Below are 27,917 nucleotides of genomic sequence, written 5' to 3' on the forward strand. Positions count from 1 at the left end.
GAGAGAGATCCCGAAGCCGAAAGAGCCGAAAGTTCTAGAATAGCCGCGCTCTGTTCTTGCGTGAGAGCGTGCACGCCGCACTCCTGAAGCGAGTCTCTGTTTTAGAGATCGTCGTTTGCGCTGCGTCGGTTCTCCTTCTGCGTGTCGGAGATTCTCTTCGTTATCGTCGAAGCCAGTGGAACGCAGCGTCTAACTGTCGGCGAGCAACACGATGACGGAGGGAGACGACCAAAAGGCTGCAGCTCAGGGCGACCAGCAGCACGCGGCGGCGATAGCCGCTGCCGGTTCCAACGCCGTGGATATTACGCCCGAGAAGAACGGCGGCGTATTTAAGGAGATCGTGAAGGCCGGAACCGGCGATGAGACGCCGGGCGATGGTTGCTCAGTCTCCGTTCACTACACGGGAAAGCTGGTGGATGGCACGGAGTTCGACTCGAGCCGCCTGCGGGGGCCGTTCGACTTCAACCTCGGCAGCGGTGAGTCTGCTCTCGAAATCATTGCCGTAGGCCATTCGTTTGCTCATCGCCTCCACGCTTAGACGCCGCAACGCGGAATTGAAGGCGGCCGGCTTTTTCATCGCGAAAATTCATTCCTTCGTGGTCGACCGGCGGAAAGCCGGTGTGTGGCGTCTCTCTTTTTAGCGCCCGCAGCGTTCTCTCGATCACGTCGCGATCGGGATCTCGCAGCATCCTTGTCGGATGGCTCTTACGGCTATGTGCGGCTCACCAACGAAGAATATATACCTAGACATCGTGCAAATTAGTCGTAGCGCTTTTTTTTTTTCCTCCGAGCTCCGCTACTCGTGGAGGAGTTGCTTAGTATAGCTACCGTGTGGACGGCTTGTTATTTATAGGTATCGGAATCGAAGGATAGACGCCCCCGCTCCCAAACCCCGAGCGCCAACGAAACAAAGAAAAAAAAAGTGTTTATGTAAGATTTATGTGCATTCATTGTTCTCCAGTTCCTCTTGCTAACTTATTTCGTCAATGCGAAAAGTAATTCACTTGATCGAAAGTGTCTGGAACTGACGGCTCTCCGAGAGAATATTCCAGATTGTGTGGAGTTCGTGGGCTCCAGGAAGATGTTGAATATTCCTTGATGTCTTAGTAATAAACTGCGCTTATGAGCAAGGAAAGAGAGATATTGCCTCTTCGAATTCTGGAAGCATGGGAATCGTCACGGCTTTGCATGTTTAGAGCTCTTAATTAGCCAACTCTTATTGGATAGCCCCCATATACTTTATTCCGACTTACGGGATAGCAATTCTTGCTTGTGAAATAATAAAAAAAAATCAATTGGTGCTGCAACATAAGTTAAAATGACAAATATAAATGCATCAAGGTGACATAACCATAAATATAGTTTTCTTTGATATAGTGAACTTCGTGTACCTTAAACTGTGTACCTTAAACACTCATAATTTTTTTTAACTCACCCTTCCTCTATCACAGATTTCTATAGGATAAAATTTTGGCAGCATTTTTTTCGTATGCACTGTTTTTGTGAGAGTACCATCATTCATTTGCAACATCCCAAGTTCTCAGTTCTTAACTGGCAATTTTGTCACAGTTAACCAGGCACTTTGTCCTACTGCTTTGTCGTATTACTGCTGTAAGATTCGTCGGACGATCTCGCCGCTGCCACCATTTGTTAGAGTTGTCGGACGATCTACGAGCTGTAGGCCGATCTCACAGCTGCCATTCAGATGTAAGATTTGGCAGTCGTAGCTGTAGGAAGGAGCTTGACTCTTCGTCGGGACTTAGGAGAGCAGGATTTATTTACATGTTATTTACAGTTGAACATGAGATACATCGACAGTCTAGCATGACTCCCAAATGGAGCCCGCAAGACGAGCATACAGCATACAGCTTACGAGCGCACAGCTCACGAGTACATTTCTAGCACACACTAGCAGCCAACAATCGCTGCTTATATGCACTCCGCTCGACGTCATAGCTCGACGTCATTGTAGATAACCCGCCCTTTTCATCATCCTCCTCCAAGTCTGGCTATCGACTTGGAGGAGGATGAGGGCTCACACACACGCACACACACACATGTTCACGGTCCGAAATTGACACCACACGAATTTCGTAGAATTCGGAGCCATTCCGGGTAGCACATTGTCTTGCGTCTTGGTCGGCTTTCCCGCTGCAACTCCCCCACCCGTAGCAGATCAGGTCCGTGTTGTCGTGTTGTGCACAAAGCCTGCTTCGTCGAACTCCTTCAGTCACAGCGGCGACGAGGCTAGAGCGTAATGGTGGCGGTTTCAGCACAAAGTCTGCTTCGTCAAACGCATCCTAGCTGAAGCGACAGAGAGTGGAGGATGCGCGCATTGTTCCCGACACAAAGTCGACTTAGTCACACCGTGGCTAGAGGTTGGCGGCGGCGTTCCAAGATGAGGTTGCCACCGCTGGCGTAAATGGCTGGCAAACTTGCATTGCAGCTGGCCGTTCTTAACACTGCCTTGTTATACTACTCCCTTTTTGCAAGAGCTGTAATAATTTGATGCATTTGTTGTCATGCTTAATCAGGGGCTCAATTTTGTCACAGTCTATTTTTAAACATTGTTCACGTGATGCACTACACTGTTTTGCTACACCAGTGCTTGTTGTATGAACTCAAAGTGAGACGCCTCCTGCAAGGACCCTCGCTTTGGGCCTGCAGTATTGTAAGAATGAAGGAATAAGTAAGTTTAAGGAGTTAATTATAAGCTTAGCAAGCCTTATGCCTTCTGCCATGATGGCTTAGTGGTTGTGTGACCTGCCACTGAGAATGAGGGTCGTGAGTTTGATATCCTGTTGTAATGAAGCCACAGCTTGTCTCCTAACTCATCTTGCTTTCATTTGGTCAAGCCCACTGTGCCTTCATGTCCTGTTTGTCCTGCTGAAATGTCGAAAGGCTTCAGGTGGCAAGCTGAGCCATTCTTGAAAGAAGTATATGATTAAAGAACGCTACTGGTTTACATGAGATGGCAAGAGTTGTTCACTTGGTGGTATCTTTACTTTTGTCATGTTTAATTAGGCAGAATCCCACCTTTATTTTGCCATGTAAAAATTACTAATTTCGTCCTCACCTATGCAGCTTTTAGATCATCTCCCATTGTTTCTTGCCACATTTACTCTGCTAACCTTATTTCTTCTCAACTCCAGCTCACAGCTTCATTGGTTTCTCGGCGGTGCAATTGTCTTTTGTGAATGCATGGCTACAGACCACGTCAACCTTTCCAGTTGTCCTAACTGCCAAGCGCACAGCCTTCAGCATCCCCCATCAATGTCGTCATTCTGAACTCCTTTTCCACTTTTGCGACACGTCTGATCGTAAAAAAAAGCCTTGGTCTAGCAATGAAATATGTACTGTATATGTTCTGTAGTTCTGGTGATTTCCCCGCTGGTTGTGAATATGCTTGAACAAAGGTCTGGCTGCTTTGTGCGCAGGTGCTGTGATCAAGGCATGGGAAATTGGCATCAAGACGATGAAGAAGGGGGAGGTGGCCATCCTCACCTGTGCCCCCGAATATGCTTATGGCAAGAGTGGCAGCCCTCCAAAAATTCCAGCCGATGCGACACTCATCTTTGAGGTTGAGGTGCTCGACTGGAAACTGGAGGACATCAGCCCTGACAACGATGGCAGCATTCAGCGCAGGATCATCACCGCTGGCGAGCTCTACACAAATCCTAAGGAGGAGGCCAGTGTAAAAGGTAAGAGGTTGGGAAGCAAGGAGGTGACCTGTTTCTGAAAGTAGGTGTATCCTGCTTTGCTGGTAGTGGGGACCTTTAAGGTGAATGGTGTGGCTAAAGCTAGTGTAGCTATCGTTAGCCTCAGCCTAAGGCCAGTGTAGCCAGAACTTATTCATTTCCTCATGCTCTTTAGCCTGCAAGACCACCAAAGCAGGGTTAGAAGGACTTCACTCACACAAGAGCAGAGTTATGGAGGGCATGGTTTTCAGGTTTTAAACTTTTTTTATTTTTTATTTCATTTGGGGAGGGGGGGGGGGGGCTTTTTGCTGGGACCAGTCTCTACTGTGTCTGTAAGGTAGTGAGGCACACTATCAACACAAGTTTCAACTGCTGTTCTGGCCTGTCACTCGGAGTGCCTGCTCCGCCAACACACGTAGGCCTTAGTCGGTTCCTTAGTGTTCCTGTGTGAGCACTACCGTGTATTCTAGCCTGGACTGCGCACATGTCTAAGCACAGCATTATTGGTGCTGTATCGTTAGGTTCAGGGCCAGTACAGTGTAATGACTTTTTCCCTGTTCTATACCTTTCTTATCATCCACCATTTACGACTGGCTAATCATGGTGATACTAACATGCGTCATGTGAGACGTTCTATCCGTTCAGTGTTCATACTACACACTTATCCATGGTATTCTGCTTTGAATTGCAAACAGTGATATATTTACTCTCTTAAAACTTTTCTTACGATCTACTGTTTACCCTGTATTACCCTGAAGCAGCACTGTGCTTCTACAAGAAGTGTTGAGTGAAAACGAAATCCTTTCTAGCGCTTGCGCCAGCAATTGTGCAGGTTGATTAGCGGTTTGAGAATTCTTGTGTGTGGTTGTTAGCATGGGTTACAGGTGCTTTTTTTTTTCTCCACCATTACCACAGTTGTAATTAGATGTGTGTGTTATAAGCAAAATGGGTTGTATGCTTGAAAAATCTTATTCGTATTGCTCTGCAAGCTTGCTTATCCCTCCCTTTGTGCAGTGATGCAAATCTTTGCTGCAGACCTTGTCATAATAAGGTCGCATCTGACATGAAAATACTTTCGCCATATCCGTCACAATAATAATCTTAGGTTTACTTCGTTATAACCAATGATATGTTATATCCATGTTCATTATATTTGAGCTTTCACAATAGTCATCCTTTCAGAAAAGAGATAGTTGAAATAACAAATTGGGCTGAAAATTGATATGACCTGTCATGTCTTTCCTTATATTTTTTTCTTTGCTTTATATGAAGGTTCAAACCCTATAAACTGTAGGAAAAAAAATGCCAGAAATTGTCGGAGTGCCCTGAATAATTTACTATAATATACTTGTTTCAAATAACCAGTTATAGATTTGGTAGCCAGTAAGTGGTTGCTTCATGACGTTACAAAACACCCGCACACTCCATTCTTGGTTTTGCTTGTTTGCTGCAACGGCTTTCTGTGAGAGTTTCCCACCATGGAGCCCAGCTAGGTGACATCGGAATGCGATTCTTTGTTGCCAAACGAGCCTTGCGTCGCCTCAATGGCCACACCACCAAAAAGCCTTTGCAAGAAGAACAACAGCGTGAATCACAAATGTTCTTTTTATGTGCGAGAAGTGTGTGATAGGTTCTGAAACTTCAAAAATATTTGCGAGTAATGCTCCTTTAACGCTTCACCTTCCATCTAAGCGTGTCTACATGTTTTGCACTCCTGCTATTGTGGACAAACTCAGCTAGTCCATGGTAAAAAGTGTTACCTTACCAAAGACAATCTGAGCATGTACCCATTTATAGTCGGGTACAACTTTAGAAAAAAGGGGAGGCCCTGCTTAGATGACCGAAGCGCGACAGCCAATTGTCTCCACAACTAAATAGTTGTGCTGAAGAAACTGTGCTTCTGAAATGCGTAATTCTTGGCATAAACAAAGACTTGTATTTTGATGACTGGTTTGGTAGAGCTCTCGTCATTGAAATGCTGCAGCACACACCAGATCACAAGAAAAAAATTATCCCGTGCCTTCTACAATGCTGCGCGTCGTCTGCTTTTTAGCTTCATTGCAAGCGACAAAAGTAGAGAGAGCAGTTCTGCACAGCTTTTGCACTGGTTTAAATGTACACGGCCCATTTACTACTAATTTTCCAAGTTTAAAATGAATGAGGTGCTATTTAATGAGTACATTAAAATAACAATGCATTTATCGAAACCATTACAAACCTGGGGTGAGATGACGATCGAGGCAGGAAAGATACAAAAATGCTTCATTCATTTACAAGCAATAAAAACAGCGCTAAACGATGGGACGAGCAAAGGGACACAGCCAACAGCGCTGACTTTTATTGCTTTATTGCACAGACTTTTATTGCTTGTAAACATGAACCAACCAGCCCAAATGCGTACTCTTTTGCAGCTTCATTCATTGTTTTAAATGAAAACTATTGGTTTTGAATAGCATAAGATTTATATTTTTTTGGTTTTGTGTTTTCACAAACTTATTTTCAAGAATGTGATAGGTTTCTTTTTTCTTTTCGTTTGTTCTAACTTCTTTTTCTTCTTATTTTGCAACCCTGCACGCTCGCTAGTTCGCGCATGGCTTTTTGTGCGAGTTTGCCACCATGGAGCCCAGCTAGGTGACATCAGAATGCAATTCTTTGTTGCCAAACGAGCCTTGAGTCGCCTCAATGGCCACACCACCAAGGAGCCTTTGCAAGAAGAGCAAGAGTGGCAGCATCCTAAACAGCGATTCATGCAACGTGATCTTCCGCTGCTACATGTATTGGCGTAACAGGGAGCCTGAACACAGCGTTGGAAGACACGAGCAAGTTTGTCACTGAGGTGCTCGGCATCAGCGAAAGCACAGTGTTCAGGGTTGGGAGGGAGGTCAAAGCTTCACCAGGGTGTCTACCAACCGGGAAAACCGGGAATTCCAAGGGATTTTGAGTAGTCTGGAAAAACTCAGGGAATTCGTGCCTCTATCAGGGAAAACTAGCTGTAATTTTATTGAAAGGGTCGAAAGTCGCGGTAATGCTGGCTCGAGTAACAGACAGGAATCGTAACGAATCGTCTTTGACGCCCTGTCGTCGGCTGGAGGAGTTGCCAGTGTACAGTCAACGACCGACTTTCCGGATCCCCGATAATTTGGACGGCTTCGCGGCACAACAACGTGCCCCATAGAGTCAATGTATCAGAACGTCGGAAATTTCAGACGCAAGAACTCTTCGCCGTACGATTTTCCGGGCGTTTTGCGTGACCGCAGGTCCGAAACGGCATTAATCAAAGCCACCACCGCTGCCATTTTGATTACCTCGCCGCCTTGAAGTGGTGCTCTCGCACGCAGATCCGCTGGCAGCCGCAGCCACCACTGCGGCAACGCTAGGCCTAGCTGCTTCGACGTTCGCTGTTAAGCCCCTTGCTGTTCGGTGCCGTGTTTCTTCATTTCTCCGCTGTCGGCAATAATTCTGGCTTCGAAGCTCGGAAAGCACGGCGCATTGCATAATTCTGGTTCCCGAAAGTCAGTTTCGCCTCAGTACAGTGGTGTGACGCGGTGAAGCTGAACAAGCGTAGGAAGGGGCAATTGTCACGGGACACGGTATGTATTACTTAATTTTACACGTGTGCACCCGCCCTCTCCTGTCACAGTAGGAGCACCGATATGCCTACTAAGTGCACTGACAGGCATTTAGGGCTTTTTCAGACGTGCCTGTGTCGGTTTGAGCCCTTAAGGGCAGTAAAAGACACGGATTTATTTTTTCGGACTGCCTGATTTTTCGGAAGTTTTCGCGGCCCCTAGGGGGTCCGAAAAATTGGACGTTGACTGTAAATTGACCAAGAATATTCTTCAAGTGGTCCGTGGGGCGAACGCGCGGCGAAAGGAGGACGAGAACAGAAAGGACCGATGCACTGAGGAATGAATGGGGAATTAAGTATGCGACCGCTTCTTTGAAGGATCCTGAGCTCAAAAAACAAAGTGTTGGCTGACGTCGAGATGCAGGTGTCCGTCATCCAAACCAAAATAACCTCTTTAAGGCAGTGAAACACAATACTGAGGCGTTTTGCGCGGGCTGAGAGTATGTCAGGACAGTTGAGTTTGACTTACGAGCTGTTGAGAGAGAATCTCAATTGTGACAAAGTTCGGGCCTCATACCACTGAGCTTGCTATCAGTTGATAGAAATAGCTCATATTCGAAAATATTTGCTTCTCTATGCATCTCCTTTTTATTTGTATTTGAGAATGTTGTATTTGCAATTTTTTTCGAAGACATTTTATTTGCTGTGCATTTTAATAAACCTTCCCTTCTATTCTTTTTTTGAATAACATAAACACTACTCCTTAGCATTCAAATTGGATTAAGTCGGTCTAAAAAAAAAAATTTTTTTTTCATATGCTTACTGGAGAGTGACAGCATCGGACGATATGGTTTCAGCCCGTCTTGACATAAAACATAGTTCTGCATCACTCAGGGAATTTCGCAAAAGCACTCGGAGAAAACCTGGAAAACTCGGGGAATTTGGAAATTTCAACTTGGTAGACACCCTGTTCACATTTTTTGGGTGGCAAACAACCGACGCCCTCGCGAAAGTGCCCATGAAATGCAGAGAAATGAAGATGCAGCACGAACTATGACAGCTTCGTGTTGTGCACGCTAAGGTGATGTGTGCACGATTGCATTCGCAGCAACGAGATGCCAGCGGTCGAGAAGATAACTAACAAGTTCTCGAAGCATATGGATCTCCCATCACTGAAGCGGTGCACTGTGCATTACCTGCTTGTCGAGGTAGGATTCAAGCACAAGAATAAGAGCCGCAACTCGCTGCTTATCGACCAGGATGACGTCACCCAATGGTGGAATCACCACCATTGTGATGCGGAGCGCTACTGGCCAGAAGGCCGAAAGATTTTCCTTGGCGAAACATGAGTGACGGCAGGACACACTCGGTTGATCGTGTGGACAGACACCGTGGTGCAGTAGCATGGACGCCTGTACGCTTGAGCAAATGGCCTGTCGACGGGTCTGAAGCAACCTTCTGGGAAAGGCCAGCACCTGATTGTGACGCACATCGGCAGCGAAGATGGCTTCGTTGATGGCTGCTTGGATGTACTCCGAGGCTGAAACACAGGTGACTAGTTTGAAGAAATGGATGGCAATCGCTTCGGGGGATGGTTCAATGATATCCTGCAGGTTGCCACCTGGTAGCGTCATTGTTTCGTACAGTGCACCTTACCATACCTGGCAAGAAGAGAAATTGCCTACGACAGCTTGGTAGGAGAAAAAAATACAGGAGTGGCTCAAAAGCAGGAAGATTGCCTACAGTGAAAGGATAGTGAAAAAGCAGCTGCTTGAGTTGGTGGAATCTGTAAAGTCGTGCTTTCTGAGTGACATCGTAGACAATGCAGCTGAAAGGGCTGGTTGCATTGTACTCGGGCTCCCGCCATACCACTGCAAATTTAATCCCATCATGCTCATGCGTAAAAAATGGCATTGCTGCAGACAACAGAGACTTCAGACGCCTTGCGGGAAAAGATCAAGCACGTAACGGCGGAAGACTGGAGGAAGAACGTTCACCACCTGATGGACTTGGAGGCAAAGTTCGTACTTGGCACATCTGAGTGTGCTCGTTGGCTAATGACTCTTAATCCAAAAAATGTAAACATATGTCATTTACTCGTAGTCGTACACCCTTCTTGCTTTCTTACACAATAGCCAACAATCGGATTGAAACAGTAAAATCATTCAAGTACTTAGGCATCCTAATTTCCTGTGATCCTAACTGGAGCACGCATATCAACAGCATAGTATCATCAGCGAACAAAACACTTGGCTTTATGAGGCGCCACTTGCGTCATGCACCTCTGGATGTCAGACTTGTCGCATTCAAGTCGCTTATCAGGTCAAAAGTCGAATATGCGTCACCAGTCTGGAACCCCCATCAAAAATATCTCGTTAACGCACTTGAGTGCTTCCAAAATCGTGCAGTAAGATACATTCATTCCTCCTACTCATATGATGTAAGCATATCATCCTTAAAAGAGAAATCTGAATTACAGTCGCTCTTGCACCGCCAGTGTTGGTCTTTTTCATAAGTTTTTCTACAATTCACTTAATCGTGTGCCATGCATGATTCCACCCGCAAGAATATCACAATGTGCTCGTCATCCACTCCAAGTTTTAAAACCACGCTCACACACAACTACCTTCTCTGCTTCTTTTTTTTTTTTTTCTCGAACAGCAACTGATTGGAATGCCTTTCCCCACCATGTTGTATATACAAGTAATCACCATGTGTTCATTACTGAGGTTGCTTCAGTTTTATCAAATTAATTACCTTTTCTTGTACAAATTCATCATCTACCGTGCGTTTTTGATTGTATGCAATGTGTCTACCTTTCTTCAAGTGTTCTAGTAGTTACAGAAGTGAATTGTTCATTGCCGCTGTTTCTTCTCTTCGGCCAAAATAACTGGGTTTCTTTCTCTTCTAATTGACAATTTGTGACGAGTATGTATTTGTTTATACAGGGTATCTACCACTTTTAAAAAGTTCCGTTTGTTATCACGTTGCATTGTTGTTGCAAGATGTACCCCACCCCTTATGTAACACCCCTGATAAAGAGGCCTTTAAGGAAATAAACTGACCTGACCACATCCAAGCCATCGTCATCCAACTGGGTCAAGATGGCATTGAAGAAAGCGACTCCAAGCTACAGGGCATTGAGCCACTCGACAAAGCATAACAGCGTCTTATTAATGAAAGAAAAGCCCTAAAAGGGCTATCAAAATTTTGACGGTGAGTTCGTAGCAGCGAACCACTCTCCCGTGAGCTCTCAAATAAATATGCACTTCATTTGGTGGCATATTCCTCTTAATGGACGCTGAATTTGAGTACTGGCATGGAAACATGCTTAAATGCTGCTCATCTTAATGCAAACATCATTATTAACCCTGAATAACTATGTGGTACCCAAAATGCTCATTCGGGCAGCCACTGTCCAGCTTGACAGGCCTTATGGTGAAAAAGCAGTAGTCAGTGCGAAATTGACAGCCATTGTTAGCAGGTTGCATGCCAAAGCACATTCATGTGGTTGCATTGTTTATTTTGGTTATCTGGCTTAAGCCAGTAATGTGAATAAGAGGGCAATTATGAAACATCATTAGCTTAGTGAGCCCAGTGCACTCATTCGGGAAGCTATTAATAGCCGTAGTCAAGGGCACGCTTGAAAGGCACCGTTACCATTCTGCACTTCAAAGCGCAGTTCTTTCGTAGCCATTGTTAGTGAAAAAGCAATAGTCAATGCGAAATTGATAGCCACTGTTAGCAGCTTGCATGCCAAAGCACATTCAGGTGGTTGCATTGTTTGTTTTGGTTATCCGGCTCATGCAAGTAATGCAAATAAGGGAACAATTATAAAACATCACTAGCATATTGAAGTCCAGGAAACTCATTCAGACAGCCACCATCAAGCTTGCCGGCCCCTTGGTGAAATAGCAGTATTCGGGGGCATGCCTGAAGGGCACCGTTAGCAGTCTGTACTTCAAAGTGCGCTCATGTCGTAGCCATTGTAGGTGAAACGTTAGTGAACACGAAATTGACAGCCACTGTTAGCAGCTTTCATGCCAAAGCACATTCAGGTGGTTGCATTCTTTATTTTGGTTATCTGGCTCATGCAAGTAATGCGAATAAGGGAGCAATTATAGAACATCATTAGCGCAGTGAGGCCTAGAAAACTTATTTGGGCAGCCACCGTTGAGTTTGACGGGCCCCTTGGTGAAATAGCAGTAGTCGAGGCACACTTGAAAGGCATCGTTAGCGTTCTATACTTTAAATTGCAGTCATGTCATAGCCATTGTTTAGTTTATCTGACTGGGCAAGGAACACGAATGCAAGCACATTTATTAACCCTGAGTAACTCTGCTAGCATTTTTTTCTGCCAAAAAATGCTGAGTAAAGTTCAGTGTTTTACTGGGCATGTTGTTCATTGCACAAGCCGTAGGCAAAGCGACGGCAGGGTTCAGAACACGAAATTGGTACAGTAATAAATGGTGAAAGTTGCAAAAGGTTGCAAAAAGTTGCACTGGTTTGCTGAGCTGTTCACTGAAAAATGCTTTTGTAAAGATGAAAGCACCAGAACGGAAATGACGAGCCACTGCATAATGTTATTTCTGTTGAAAATTTGTAGCATCATATGTGATGGACAGCGATGTCATCCGTTTACTAAGACTGGAAGCCTGAAAAATGCAACAACATAGCAGGGTGCTGTTTCAGAATATGGCACCCTTTCATGTGCACTTCTGGTGAGCTGCCGAATGAACTGATGCATGAACATATAAAGAGGAGTAAGTGGTGAAGTTGCGGTGCAACCAACATGAAGCTCTTAACAAAATGTATCAGTAAACATTATTGTTGTCATGGCTGATAGAACTTTCTTTTGTGCAAGTTGGTTAATCACATTGTAGAAACAACACAAGAAGGACAGAAAACACAGCTAGATGACGTGTAAAGGCGAGTTAGACGAGGCAGAAAAGGCCAGCCCTGCCGTTCACAGGACTTGGTGCTTTGAATGAGACGAGTTAATGAAATTGTGAAAAAAGAGTCAGCTGAAAGGAAACCTACAACAAATGGTAATATAAAAGGACAGAGATAGAATGAACACAAACATGCACAGAAGCAGGCACATATTCACATACAAACGCGAGTGCAAGAACTATTATCTCAAATATAAAGAAATGTGGGAAATAATGAAAACATGCATAAATGCATGAGAAAGCTCACACATTTATTAAAATATATGGGTAGCGGTATTAGGAGTTGGTTCACAAGCTTTTGTGCCTACGTTGTCGTGTATGTTTTTTTTTTTTTTTTTTTTGCCATAGCTTTAACACTGTCATGGGAACTTTTAACAGTTTAGGGATTCACTCTGACTAGGGACAGACCCACAAGACTGACGTGACTAGGCCCAGTTCGAAGCGCAGGCAGTCATCTTCTCCATCGGCGGGGTCGCCGGCCATCCAGCTCACAACGTCAGTCTAGAGTGTGCGTGCGCCTATTGGTGGAGGCTCATGTGCATCCACCTTGGAGTAGTAAACTCCCCTTTTTTCTAAAGTTGTACCCGACTCATTGACAGGTGAAACTGCAAAAAATTTAAACCTGCTGCGATAGCATAGTGGCTTTGGTGTTGCGCTGCTTAGCCAGAAGGCACAGGATCGAATACTGTTCATGGTTGCCACATTTCTTTCGGGGTGAAATGCAAGAACACCTGTGTACCATGCGTTGGATGCACGTTATAGAACCTCAGGTGGTCAAAATTGATCTGGAGTCCCCCACTACGCCGTGCCTCATATTGTGGTTTTGGCATGTAAAGTGCCGGTATTCAGTTCTGTTTTAATGGGAAGTTTTACCGGAAGCATCTTAAAGTTGGCCACACACAAAAGAAAGTGGTGGTGACGTTGCCAAGTGGCACATGTAGTGACTGGAACTTTCTGTAAAGGAACTGCCTAAAACGGGTAGTCGGTGAGAATTTTTCAGACTCTGAAGAAGTGACCTTCAAGTTGGAAAGAGACAGCGATATTGTGCAGTTTCTTGATTTGAGCTCCCAATTCTTCAATGAAGGAGACATCTCACCAGGCAGTCAATGGAACAATGGATGCAAGTCAATATAAAGAATTCACCACCTTCGCCACCACATTTTCAATTTACTGCTGCGCTCAGCTGGAATGTGGATATACTCGCTCTCAAAGGGGGCACGAAAATCGCGTTTCTGGCATTCAAGTCTTTTTTGCTTTATTGATGCTAAAGAAAAAGAAAAAAAAAAAAACTTAATTTCAAACTGTGCAATGAAGCCAACTTTCCTTAGCATTAAAAATATTTACGGGTATGTTCTCTAAATAAATATATATTTCTAAATGTATTTCTGGCATTTGTTTAATGCGCTGATTCCATCAAGCATTTTTTTAAATTTGTATTTTGGCAACATTATTTTTTGCCTGTAACTAACTGAGGAGCTAGAGGTTTAAAGGGACACTGTAAGACAAACACTGAATGAGTTTAGGTTGTTAGAGTATTGTTGAATATCTCTACATTCTCTACAATATCTCTACATCTTGCAGTAATAGGTTGGTTAATAATATAAGATGAAATGGCGGCCAGAGCTTCATTTCTTTTTTATTTCATGCCAAAACCCCAGGGCTGGTATGTCATTGTCACAGATCAGATTGCAAAGTATTTTTCTTTCGGTTGTTGTGGCTCAATATAAAAGTTCTTGAAGCCTGCTAAGTTCAGTCCTTAGCTCTTTTAGAATACGGTGCAGTCCATTTTGATAGCTAAAATTTTTCCAAGCAGACGGTGTCAAAATCCACAATGTCACGGCAAGCTGGTGCGGGAATTTCTAGGCGGCGCCGCCGCCCATTTTTTGTTTTTGTACCTTTTATGGCTTACTAAGTGTCTTTTCATGGTAAGAGCATGGTCACACTGGGTGATCCAGTGTCTAAGAGCAGCACGGAATCCAATTCGGCAGCGGCAGGATCCATCGAAAAGACCCTCTACATGCCGATAGGCTCCAGACCAATTTTTGCTCCTGCTTCAGCCAGAATGCTTTGCCACTTACGAATCAGAACACGAGTCAGAAGTCTTGCAGAGCAGGCTGCACCCACCATCACTACTGATGCCATCTCTTCTTTGCCAAATGCCTCTTCTATTCCTGATGCATCGCCAGAAGTGTGCTTGCTAGGAGGTGCAGGAGTATCACTTCTGTTTCCTTGGGGTTTGCTTCGGGATTGATGCATAAAAAAGAAGTCGCACGAACTCGACGCGAGTGGTGAAAACATAGGGTGTGCAGGGACATCTGGGATGCCCCGCCTGCTCGCATAATTTGGTGCGTACTTGGCAGGTGGCACTAGTAATAAAATATTGTGCAGCCTTCCCTGTTTTTCATGGTATCTTGGGAGCTCCAGCGGGCTGCTGGGCAAGCGATATAAGTGACACGGCATTTGAGTGACAGGTAATTTTCGGTTGCTGTGGGTGTCAAATACCCCAGTGTGAACATGGCATGAGAGTGGCTGTTTTGATATCATGGAAGGGTAATGTATTACCAGCTCAAATAATTTTTCTCTCTAGTGGTTCTTTAAGCAGCCACTAGATAGCCATTACATTTATGTCCCTCTTTTCTTTTTTTTCACACACACAAGTTTCTGTAGTTGTGATGAATTGGTATATTTAACCTGGGGAGTTATTCTGTAAGAGTCCACCTAGTGGACTGTCCATTTCAGCTGCTGCTGATTGGCTAGGGCCGTTCATCTTCTCCTTTCTCGTACATCTGCATCCAATCAGCAGCGGCTGAAATGGACAGTCCACTAGGTGGACTCTTACAGAATGCTCCCTAGGACTGAACATTCATGTAAATTTAGTGCCAAATTTACAAGTCAAATACTTCATGTTGCACTCGAAGCACTGAATATCTGCCCACCTTTATTAAAATGTTCGAAATTTATTTTTTCACTTATCTCTGAATCTTTTTTCCTTTTCAGTCCACCTCAAGGGCATGTATGAAGGTCGCGTCTTTGATGAACGAGATGTTGAGTTTGTGGTCGGTGAAGGCACGGACCAGGGTGTCATAAAGGGTGTGGAAGATGGCCTGCTCAAGTTCAAGAAAGGGGAGAAGTCGCTTCTACGAATTGCACCCACTAAGGCATTTGGCACAACGGGCAACACACAGTTCAGCATCCCACCCAATGCAACAGTCGAATACGAGGTCACCCTGAAGAGCTTCGAGAATGTGAGTGCCTGCCTCTGCGCCCTTTCCACTCCTCCTGTTCTAGCTTTGCTGAATGATGTGACACACTCTGTGGAATTGAAGAATGCGCTTGGCAACAAAGGAAATGACACACAGGAGGGTGAAATTGTAAAAAGTAGCATTTATTGCTCTTTTTGTGCAATATTGTTAGCTGACCCGCTACTCCCCCCCCCCCCCCTAAAGAAAAGAAGAAATAGATCCCTATGAGGAAAGTACAGTTCGGGGTCGTCCCTCCAAATGCATTAGAATTGAGAAATAGTTTTTCTCGGCAGCCACTGCTTTGATTAAAAGAAAAACGTCAAAATCAAGGAATTGTAGAAGCTGGCTCTTTATTGAGACTGTCAGTTTTTAAATGAAGGTTGTATAGTGCAAAATTTCAAGAACAAAACTGAAATTTACATTTTTGTAGCTCAGCAATAAAAAGCATTGTAATTCTTCAAACTGCATCTAATAATATATCTAAAGGAAAAAATTTATTTATGTAGTTCTCTTAAATATATATCACTAATTTGTGAGTTGGACTTTTGTGAGTTGTAAACATGACACTTTTCACCTGTGCCAGCTTTATTGCCAAACAGGAAGCCTTCCACGGGACACTCTTGTGAAGAGTGCTGACAAGCGCATGGTCAGTCCCTGCATGCTGACTTCCCATAGCCTTAAAGGGGCCCTGCAGCACTTTTTTAGGGCGACCATTTCTTGCTCTACACTTTTTCTTATCGTGCCTAATGAACCAACAGCAAAATGAATTAAGGTAGTTATGCATGCAAGCTCAACTTATCAGCCAGAAAAACGTCAAAATAGTACAGCCAAAGTAAGAGTAACCTCGAGTAAAATTTTCGCGACTCAGGATAGCACATTTCACCCTCCTGTGATGTCATAGATCGGTGCCCAGTAGCCACACAGAAACAGGGTTACACTACAGAAGCTGGCACAACATAGTTGCCATGCCTGCTCAGCCTGTTGGTGGCATTTCCATGACCTCCGCAATCAAGCATTGCACAATCAAACTAACAAAGGCCATAGAGCCATTTCAAAAATTACGACAGCTTCCGTGAGGCGGTCGTTGTCCCGCCGTGTGCTTGGCATGTTAATGTATCGTTCCCATGGTTGCAACACCTTGCCCGTGGCTGTGTGGTAATCGGGTAATGCTTAAGATTGTTGTAAAACATAAACAGCTTTTTCTACTGCCCGTTCCTGTTGTAAATACATATGTGTGTTTGCATTTGTCTGTTCCTTGTTTGACTCTATATGACTTCAATACTTATTACAGTTGATGTTCGTTAATTTGACCCTGGCGGGACCAGTGAGCTAGATAAAATTATCTGGCAGGTCGGAATAAACAAGATGCAAAAAAAAGACGCTGAAACGCCCTGCTGATTAATTTGCTCTATTGGCCCCATTCTAACACCGTTCCAAATCAAATGCATGCCCACTTTGTATGTGTCCAAACTAGAAAACTGAACATTGAAATGACATTAAAGCTGCTAAACAAAGTACGCATCTAATGCACAACCGATCTTTTAGCAAATACGCGGGGGGGGGGGGGGGGCAAATTAAGGTGCACAATGATGGTCGGTTTCCTAGTCAGCTTTACCGCAGTACATCCGTGTTATGCGGTACAGCTTACAAAAAAGGTGAAGGTAGATCTGGTTTCGTGTCTGATTGCACCGTGCTGGCAATTTTCGGTTTAATCTACCCGGGAAGAAAAATAAAATGTGCGCGTTTTAATTGATTAAATACCATAATGAGACACTGTGAGCTACTGTTATTGCTTGAATATCCTAAGTCCTAGGGCAGGCCAACAACAGGCATTTTCGATGGGATATTTTTTTCATTTGTTCAACACATTGAGTGTCCCCTAATCTCTGCCAAAACAGATACTGCTGCTGAGGGGTCGGGGTCAGGCGCATGCGGGGTCAAGGTTGAATTATCCAGCGAAGGCTAATTTTAAGATCAAAATAACAAGTTTGGGCCCATAGAAATGCATTGGTGCCGGCCCGTGCATTTTGCTTGGGATCTAATTAACTGAAAAATTGAATTAACGGAAGTCTACTACTTTATTTGTATTCAGTGTTTGTATTTTTAGCCAAACAATACTTTTTGTGAGGTCAACAGTGCTCAATGTTAAAAAGAGTATTATGTAGAAGGGCAGTGTTGAGGATAGCCACCTTAATAATTTATTATTAGGACATTGCTCTTTCTGCAACTCGCTTCGTCAAGTTGCTTTATTCAATGAATGGAAATGCTCTTTCAATACTGGAAAAAAAGAAAGTTTGTGTCATTTTACCTGCCAGTCTGTCTTCCCTGACCTGATACATTCGAACATAACTACTACGTATTTCATTATTAAAGTCATGGCCCATTTTCTTGCACTGTGTTGAGTAGGACTGGTAGGAATGCTGCTGTTGACGTTAAGAGCTACCTTTGTCATTTCTAAGCGAAACTTCACTGTGAAACCTGAGTGCCGTGTTGCAAAGGCCACTTAACAATGCATATTGTTTATGGTACCAGTACACTCGCCCACAAAATATTGTGGAGTGTGCGAGCACATGGCGAAGCGGCCCTTGGCGCCTTCTAGCGGCACGCCCCTGTTGTCGAGACCGACATCTGCATGCATGCACGTCCCGCAGGGACTGCAAGGGTGCATGTATCTGTGCTTCCTCGTGGTGTGCCGGCGTTAACCGAATGCAGCCGCTCTCTCATTTGGCGCTGTGGCGGCTTCGACGGGCAAAACTTCGTTTATAGAATGGAAATCAAGAGTTAATTTTCGCCTTGCCTGTCTCCTTTTATCGAGCGCTTTTTCCGCCATGCTCATCTGTGAGAGAATGCCCTATTCGTAAATAGAAATAAACAACGAAGATTGGCCAAGAAAAGGTGCAGCACATTAAAAAAAACTACTTTTTGCATTCACCACCGGGCCCTATGTGTCCGCGCTTGTGACTCAACAAAAGGTGGCCATAGCGGCGCACGCAAGCTCATGCTTCACATAGTTTTGCTTGTCGAAGCCGCCAAAGCGCCAATCACAAGAGAGACATCTCACGGCTACGTTCGGTTATCATGGGCGCACAAGGAGGAAGCGCAGACACATGCAGGCTTGCAGTCGCGGAGCGACGCGCATGCGCCGGTCTCGACAGCAGTTGTGTGCCGCTAGAAGGCGCGGAGGGCCGTTTCGCCAAAAGCTTGCGTGCCCCACAGTATTTTGTTGGCGATTGTACATTAGCTGCATTGTTCTGTAGTGTATTGCTGTGTCAAAAGGATGCTCTTTGTTGTGTTTTGAAATTGTGTGGAGCTACTTAGTCGTGCTAATTCTCACCATCTTGTCACAATGCGTTTCAGGCAAAAGAGTCCTGGGAGATGGACATTGAAGAGAAACTTGAACAATCAGAAATCTGCAAAAGCAAGGGCACAGCATTCCTGAAGGTGAGCCCAGTCATCTCCTTCACCCAGGGCGACCAGCCATTCCAGACCATGGCAGCGATGGTCACAAGATGCGATTACAGCTACCAACACTGATTGTTGTAGAACTCGCTGATATTGTATCACTTGCCAGCATATCTTATTGATTGCAACATTGCTCAAGCTCAATCCCATGCAATGCTAACAGCATGTCTAGCAAATTTGCGTAATGCATTTTCAAGGCTATGGCTGTGCATGCTCTATACCTGTAGTCCCATGAGCCTTGTTAGAGGTGTTGTACTGAGTCTTTAGCTGTCCTCACACTCTTCGTAAGGCACTGTAGACCATGCAGGAGTGCTGCATAGCTTGTGTTGTACTAGTTGCTAATGGTAGTCTGCAACAGACGGGAATGTGCAGTCAGCATTAAAACTTGACGTACTGTGGACCAGCTTTTTGTGTTTCTTCATGTTAGTATTGAAAGGCAAAGAAAACGGTAAAGGCCACTCTGCCACATGCATATGTGTAGTAAACCTAGCGCTGGAAGCTCTAGCCAGCAGTGCTCGAAGCTGGAGTGTCAGGTGGGAAACATCCTGTCAATTGTGGGCATTATGTACTGTCGTGAGTGATATGGAAACGAACGTGGGAGCGTGTGGCAGATAGTCTCTAACCCAACTTGGGGCGATGGGCAGTTTCCACCGGCAAAAAAAAAAAGGGGCGGGAGACCAGGGTTAATCGGAAGTGCTGTTCAGTTAACCAGCGGCACTCCCACTGCGATGGGTTCCTACAATGTGTGTAACACTTTGCCTGCTGCTAAAAGCGATAACGCTGTCCACTAAACTCCCTATTCATCCTCCCCAATTTCCATCTATGCTCCCACCCATGCCATCATGAGCAGTTGGGATTGTCACAGAAGCGATCGTGCGTACTCACTGTATTGCTGGGTTACTCATACAGTGTTTGCTAAGAGCAGTGTACACTAACAAATTGCACACAGCCGCTCAGTGGTAAAGACTCATTGCAAGCAGTCAACATTTGTGTTGGCAGCAGACAGCATAACCCTGCTGCAGCGCGACTGCCAAACTAGTTGAGTGGAGTGGGACTGTAAGCATCCACTTGGTTTCTTTGTAATTTTGCAGCCAAGGTGGCTGCACGTTGCTTGCTTTGTCGGCATATGCACTCATGAAAAAAATTCGAAATCTATGCAGCAGTACTGTGTACTGCTTGAGCGTGTCAAATGTGAGTAGGGTGAACCATAAATGCCTGTTTATTGTCTGGCATAGGCCAGTGGGTATGGATCAGTCGGCCACGTCACGTGTGCTCCGCAGCACATTGTTCAAATGCACATAGCGTTGTCTTGCATTGCTCGACAGCAACAGTTGTTAAGCGAATATGGGTGTCGATGCCATGCGCGCAACCGTGACGTGCAGGTTCGCCTACCTAGTGTATTCTACCTGCAATCATGCTTCACACAAGTGCGGCTGCTGCCTCCGCTGTCACGGCTCTGATCACACTGAGCCAAAGAGGCTGGATGTCATACATGCTGAGAATTCTGATTAACAGGGATATCGGAGTCCGGCACCAAGATAGAGCATGTTCTGTCTCATTGTCGGCGCCATCGAGGAGTGCCAACTGACACCGGTTACAACAGACACTTTGGCGCGCACGACTATAAAGGGTCGACCTCTCCCCATTTCGACTACACATCCGCACATGCGCTGATGTTACGCCAGACTATATAGTGATCTTAGTCGATGCCCAGCTAAAGCTCTCCACTAAAGGCTACACTCGGAACATACTGCCAATAATTGCGACACATAAGTTCATTATCACTGCCAGTGGCCAACCACTCTACAGAGACCAGCAGGATGCAAGTCCCAATGATTAACCTAATGGCCCCTCCCTTTCCATTTTGCTCTCAATGATACACTGTCACTCAGCGCTGTCCCCACGATGGGCAGCAGTTGAAATGTTGCCCACCATTCCGATGAACCACCCATCCCAATAAGGGAAATGCAACAATGGAGATGGTCAATGTGTTCAAAATTTGTGATTTATAACCTTACCTTTTTTTTTTTTATGGAAATAGCTCGTATTCGAAAATATTTGCTTCTGTATGCATCTCCTTTTTATTTGTATTTGAGAATGTCCGACTCCACTTGCGATTTTTTTTCGAAGACATTTTATTTGCTGTGCATTTTACTAGCCCCTCCCTTCTATTCTCTTCTTGAATAACATGAATACTACTCCTAAGTATTCAAACTGGATTAAGTCGTTTTCTTTTATCTGTTTTTCATATGCTTACTAGAGAGTGACAGCATCGGGCGGCATGGTTTCAGCTCATCTTGACATAAAACATAGCTCTGCGTCACTCAGGGAATTTTGCGAAGGCACTCAGGGAAAACCTGGAAAACTCAGGGAATTCGGAAATGTCAGCTTCGTAGACACCCTGGTTATTCAGTCTTAGCTGCTGCCAAACAGTGTTCAAGACATGATTTGTGCGAGATAAGGATATAGGTACCTTTTGTTGCGGCAGTGAAGCTAGTACTTCATGTTGTCATGACAGAGACTTCTCTGCGCGAAAGTTCACCAATACACAGCTTGGAAACTACCTCAAATAATTTTGATCAAATAAGGACCTGACACTGAGGACCACCCATTCGACAAGGTGCTAGAAAAGTTGGTGAAACGGCTTAAAGCGTAAACTGCAATTGCAGATTTCTATCGTAATGTATTGAGGTCTCGAAATTACAGTATTGTGCAATGTACCAATCAAAATGGCAAAATTGTTGCATCGGTAGAAAGAAAGCGTTTATTTGTGTGAGTGCAACTTCCCCCGCCCAAACTCCAGTTGCAAGGTGCCCTCCCCTCAAGCATTCCTGGTTAGAACCATACCATTGCGTGTCGCCCCAAGTCGGGTTTGAGTCTATCTGACGTCTGCGCTCCTGTGTTCCCTTTCATATTTCTCACCACAGCACATGAGCTTCCCGGGAGCAAGAAACCGGCCTATAAAACATTGTGTACTAGCTCAATGCACCAAGGCTGCTTGGGTCAAGGCCCTTACTAACAATGAGCAAGGAGAAACTAGGGGCTCGATTTCTCGTTACTAAGAACTGAACGAAGCTTGGTTTCCCTTGGTTTGTTCTCCTCCCATGTTTGCTTGACTGACTGTGTGTTACATCCTACTGCATTCGGCACCCGCTTTTCCAGGAGGAAAAGTACGAGCTGGCACTGGGGAAGTACCGCAGGGTGGTGAGCCTCTTGGAGCACGAGGACAACCTGAAAGAAGAGCCGAAGGATCGGCGCCATGCTCTGCTCCTCGCGACCCAGCTCAACCTGGCCCTGTGCTACAACAAGCTGAATGACTCCCTCGAGGCCATCCGCGCTTGCGACAAGGCGCTCGAGCTAGACCCTCGCTCCGAGAAGGCTTTCTTCCGCAGGGGACAGGTGAGGCTGTTGCCTTTGGGGCATCAAAGACATCGCCCACCGTGGCTTCTTTTGAGGTAGTGTGATTGGCCACTGTGGCTCACTGGATGTGGTGTTATGCTGCTGTCCACCAGGCAACAAGGATAGGTTGTGAAGCAATGGGTGCTTAGCTGCATTTGTATGGGGGCAAAATGAAAAATGCTCATTTAATTTACTTACCCACCCATGTACATGTTGACCCTGTAATGCCCAAACGCAGTTCCTCATCAATGAATAGTAAAACAGCTTGTTCACCTTTACTCCTGACTTTTACTTCTTGTATGTCAGTTCCACAATATAAAACGTGACAGAGTGGAAATTTGGGCTAGTTGGTTATTCATGAACATTTAATGACAGTGTGTAAAACGAGATATGTAACAAAGGAAACAATGCTGCATTGTGTGTGTCTCCTGTATGTTACATTTCTTATTTTACACATTGTTATTAGATGATAATAAAGAACCTCGGGTGCTAAAAATTATTCTGCAGCCCTCATCCTTATTTATTTGTTTGTGTGTGTGTGTGTGTGTTTGTGTTTGTGTGTGTGTTTGTTTGTTTGTGTAAGATACCTTACAGATCCAAGGGGCATTGAGTAGGGGGGGGTTTAGTTATTACAATGAAAGTAGAAGCAAACTAGTAAGGAGCAGAGTGACTAAGCAATTGAACATCGAAACCAAACGCAACAAAGTAATTGCAAAATGCAAAACGAAGTTCCAATGCAAGTGAACAAAAACGGAAACACAACACAACAAAATATGTTTGCTAAATAAGCACTAAAAGAGCAATTGAGTGCAAGTGAAGAAGAAAATGCAACACTTCACAAAATAAACAAGTTATGAACTTAAACGACTAATCCATGTTACAGTGCTATAGCAAAAAATTCACCTCAAGCTTGTGACAAAACATATTCAGGCTGTTATCAGAGGCAACATCATCGGGAAGATCATTCCACATGCGGATTGCTTGTGGAAGCGCGGATGTGTTGAAAGCATTCGTGTTGCCAAAGATGCGCGTGAAGCTGAGGTGATTATGGAGCATGCATGATGTCAAAAGGGGACATTCAAGATGTAACGAGGGCATTTTATTGCTGTAGACATATTTGTGAAACAGGCATAGGAGAGACATTTACAGCGAATAGCCAATTCTGATGCTTCACCATAGTATAAATGTTGTCGTTGAATGTTAGACCTCATCAATCACTCATTCTTCTGAGGCTGTGTGGAATAGATTAATAATGGGGCAAGTTTTATTGCCATCACTGTGACAGAGGCTGGCTGCCTTGGCTGTTTATGCTCAACGCAGCGGCATGGCAGCTCCCGTGGTGTCATACCACTGAGCGCAAGGCCACTGGCTTAGCCATTGCATTATTGGGCTATTGCATTTTTCTGCATTATAATTGTATCTTGTTTATAGTATTTTCCCTTGCAAGGCAAATCCAGCAGCAGCAGCCTTTAATAGCACTTCTGCAAAATGGAGCACGTGTAGTCTTAATTTCTTGCATCTCGTTGGCCACGTACATGTCTTTTCCGTATCAGTGATGAGTGCCACCATTTCGCTCAACCATTTCCCACCAACTCTCTTGCCGACGCTTGTACCCGGGTCACACGGGCAAATTTAGTGTCCCTTTGGGCAAGTGAACTTCAGCGCCCTTGCCCCCGTATTTTCAAACGCTCCTATGTGTTATGTTAAAGACTATATTTCTCTACACGTGCATCGATCTCTGCCAGCGTGTTTGCAAAACGCTGATAGCCCAAGCAGTTGCTGAGAATGTAAGAGCAGGACATGGTTTTGCATGTGCAGTGGTTTATAGTAGTATTAGTATGTCCCATGTACTTAGCTGCATGCGTTTCACTCCAGAATTTGGTGTAATTCTAGTACAAAACACTCAACCAAGGCATAGCATGTCATGTGCACAGACTGTGCAAGTTGGCAAAGGTGCAATGGGGATGTGACATGGTTGTGTGCAGGGGTAGAGTACAGAAGATAAGTGGCTGCTGACTTGGCAGTGTGGTTGGTTTGGCACATTGCAAAGTGGGCGACAGCTCACCGAAGAGCTTTTGCATCCAGCAAGTTACTAGCACTATCATTGCCAGATCTTAGCATAATTAGCGTGAAATGAGCAGCAAGGAAATCTTCATTATGAACTTAAAGTGGTTTGTTATATCCGCTTATAGGAAAATATTGCTTAGCGAAAATGACATTTTTAATTGATGGGTTATAATTATGTAATTATATCTATTAGTTCATGATGAGCTGTTTCGTTACAATAAAGCTTGACTGTAATTAGTGGAGAGAATGTCACAGAATTGGCATCTATGATTCAGTTCTGGCTGTAAACATCCACATGCTCACGCATACAGTGCTCGTGCATTGTATGTATTGTCATGGCAACGAGTGTGTGATAGCACTACACCATGTTGTTCTGTCACATTTAGAATTTTTCAGTGCCCTTAGTGATTTGAAACAAGCAGTGCTGGCAGCATGGAATCTTAAAATTATCTGTGCCACACTGCGCTCTGATGTGGCCATGGTCTGGGAATTATTTGGGGACCATTCATAAAGTTTTGTTATTTTTCTCTGCACTTAAATGCACTTGTGAATAAGCAAAAACCAGCCAACAGACACATAGACAAAAGACAAGGTGGATGGCACGAGCGACTTCCTTTGTGTATGCATCTGTTAAGTTGTTGTTGGGTTACTTTTTTTTTACTGCTGCAAATGCTTGCGAGCATGCATGTTGGAAAAGCATGAGGCACTTCGCTGAGAAATAACAACCTAGCAATGATGTTTTGGCTTAGCGAATTTCCTGCCCTACCGTGGTGGCATATTGGCTTTGGTGCTGCCCGACTAAGCCCGAGGTCACGGAATGAAATCTTGGCTGTGTCGGCGGCATATTGTTGGGGGCGAAATGCAATAACACTCGTGTGCTGTGCACTGGGTTCCCATTAAAGAACCGCAAGTGGTCAAAATTAACTGCGGTGTGCCTCATAATCATATTGTGGTATTATTGTGTTAAAAAAAGAAACTGAATTTAATTTTGAATTTTAAGCCTATTTCCTGAAGAATCATTTTGTTTGCTGTCACTTGCTGTAACATATTTTTGTGTGCTTTGCCAGCTGCTATTATTGTCCTGTACTATATACAGTCTCACCATCTAGTGTGCAAAGTACTACTGTGGAAACAGTTGACACTGCGAAGCTTGCCTCTTGCCGCCGTATGAGGAAGGTGGCTCTTTTAATCTATCAAGTTAAGAGTGCATTTAGAGAGAAGAAATATTTCTAAATATCCTTTTGCAAATAATGTTAGGGGTGTGGCTATCTCACGAGCCTGGATGGCTAAATTGCACCTGTACGCAGAGCACCTCTTTGAGACATCCTCCTCCTGTTCCGTGCCTCTTTCCTAGGCCTACATTGCAACCAAAGAGTTTGACCTTGCCCGCAAGGACTTTGAGGAGGTGCTCAAGATTGATTCGAACAACAAGGCTGCCCGCAACCAGCTCAGCATTTGCACTGTCAAGCTGAAGCAGCAGTTGCAGAAGGAGCGTCAGATGTACAAGCACATCTTCGACCGCATGGCTGCCCAGGCCGAAACTGTAAGTACTCTCGGCTTGTGCCCCCCCCTTCCCCCTCCAACCAGTGGGTATGGCATTCTGCTGCTGGGCACGAGGTCGGGGGTTCGATTCCTGTAGTTGCTGCACTTCGGTGGACGCAAGAATGCGTGTGCACTCGGATGTAGGTGTGCACTAAAGAATGCCAGGAAGCTTGAAATTAATCCAGAGACCCCTACCATGGCGTCTTTCACATCCTGGGTACTGCGTCTGACCACTAAAGGGCCCCAAATCACCTGCGAGATTTGGAACACATTCTTAAATAATCGCATGCGTTGTCTACAGAATTCCATGACTATGATCATCAGCAAACATGGCAATGCTACGAGGAAGCCACAACTTCAAAGAACAGCCCTGTGCTCCCCTCCGGGCCTTTCCATGCTGTCTTTGCACACTGTGCCACCAGTGGCATCACACATGTCATATCACCATGGTGAAAAGGTGTCGATTGGTTTATTGACGAGTTGTGAGAGCACCGATGTGACAAGAGAGCCTACTGTGTTTTCTTTATAGGGAGAGAGTTGTACCCATTGTGCACCACTTACAATATCTATTCGAATATAATGCGAGGCTTTTTCCCAGAATCCTTACCCTTGATAATGACTGGCGATGACATTAAAGTTATCACCAGTCAAGTTTCGTTACGTACTAGGGAACCTTGTCCTCTCCCTGCCTCCGCATGTTGAAGCTTCCCCCCCCCCCTCCCCCCTATTTCATGGTCTCCATTTTGCGTTTTGTCTGTGTTAGTGATTCAGTATTTCAGCCAATCCCCGCTAAGTCTGAATAATACATCGGCTACTCTATATCTCTTTGTATCATTGTGCATACTTCAAAGTTTTCTTTCTAGTATCCCACAACTGCACCCTCCCGCTATATTTGTGACTGCCTTATAATCAAATAAATACATTATTTTTATGGGACTCTTCCTTTCAGTCAGTGTCGTGTGGAGGGGCCATCGCAGGTTGGACAATGAAGGGGCCATTCTTTTGGTTCTCTCTTTTCTTATCAACTGGTGCCAGCCGTTGCTTTTGCTTCAGGTGGAGTTGGTTAGAGGAGGAGAGAGCACTATGGGGAGGGTAGTGAAGGAGAGTGTGACCTAAAAAGATATTTGGTTGTTTTAAGACATTCTACATTTTAGTTCTCCCACAGATTAAAGCAAGAAAATGTAATTGTTTCTTTACATTGTACCCTCTTGCTCGTTTCTTTTTCTCGTATTGTCAGACTGTTTACTTACTCTCATTTATTTCTTCGGAGCTTTTCTTTTGCACCCCTTGTATCCTGTGAAAGGTTTGCAGTATGCAAAAAAATTTTAATCTTTCTGGCGTTGCCATTCTTGGTCAAATGCCCAACGTGAGTGGGCAATGACAGGTGGAAAGGGTAAGTCTGGAAAAGATGTACTTGCAAAATCTGGCTCTAGGCTTCCAGCTTAAATACTGTTTGTCTTTAGTGCATCAGGAATTTCGGAAGTTTTATTGGCACTTTCAACCTTCCTCTCCTCAACTTTCGTCATGCCGTGTGTTTCCCTCCAGAACGCTCCTGCTAGTGCCACCAAGGAACCAGGTAAGGAAGAGCCCCTGGAGCCGGGAGTCTGGAACCGCTCCGACGAGAACAACCAGGAGGCTGCTACGCCGGAGGAGTCTAAAACAGCCACGGAAGCTGACAAGGAAGTGCCACCAGAATCTGTCCCTGCATCGTCATAGTGTCCTCCGCACCCTGAAGAGCCAAATCACATGGCTTTCGAGCTTGTCTGAAAAACGGATGAGGAACCACTGTTTATTTTTTTTTTTAGTTTTTTTTTTTCTGCATTTCTGTGGCACCTTGGTTCGTTGCCTCTGTGGTCACTTTCGTCGGCCAGTCAAGGCAAACTTGCAAGTCTAATCATTCCTCATGCGCCCTGCTCTGCCAAGTGGTCTGAGATACCTCTGAGCGTCATTTCAGCCAGTGTTTTCAATAAAAACTTGTTCATATGGA

At 44.7% G+C, this 27,917-nt stretch overlaps 1 protein-coding gene across 1 annotated transcript; it reads left to right on the top strand.

Moving 5' to 3' along the window:
• On the top strand, window positions 1-27,917 carry Fkbp59 (FK506-binding protein 59kD). The gene is made up of 7 exons (XM_075690115.1): window positions 1-476; window positions 3,438-3,701; window positions 15,216-15,463; window positions 18,818-18,901; window positions 22,085-22,321; window positions 25,743-25,931; window positions 27,476-27,917. Exons 1-7 carry the CDS (start codon window positions 212-214, stop codon window positions 27,644-27,646), a joined length of 1,458 nt encoding a protein of 485 aa, XP_075546230.1. The 5' UTR covers window positions 1-211; the 3' UTR covers window positions 27,647-27,917.

The sequence above is a fragment of the Dermacentor variabilis genome, chromosome 4 (genome assembly GCF_050947875.1).
Source record: "Dermacentor variabilis isolate Ectoservices chromosome 4, ASM5094787v1, whole genome shotgun sequence".
Taxonomy (NCBI): Eukaryota; Metazoa; Arthropoda; class Arachnida; order Ixodida; family Ixodidae; genus Dermacentor; species Dermacentor variabilis.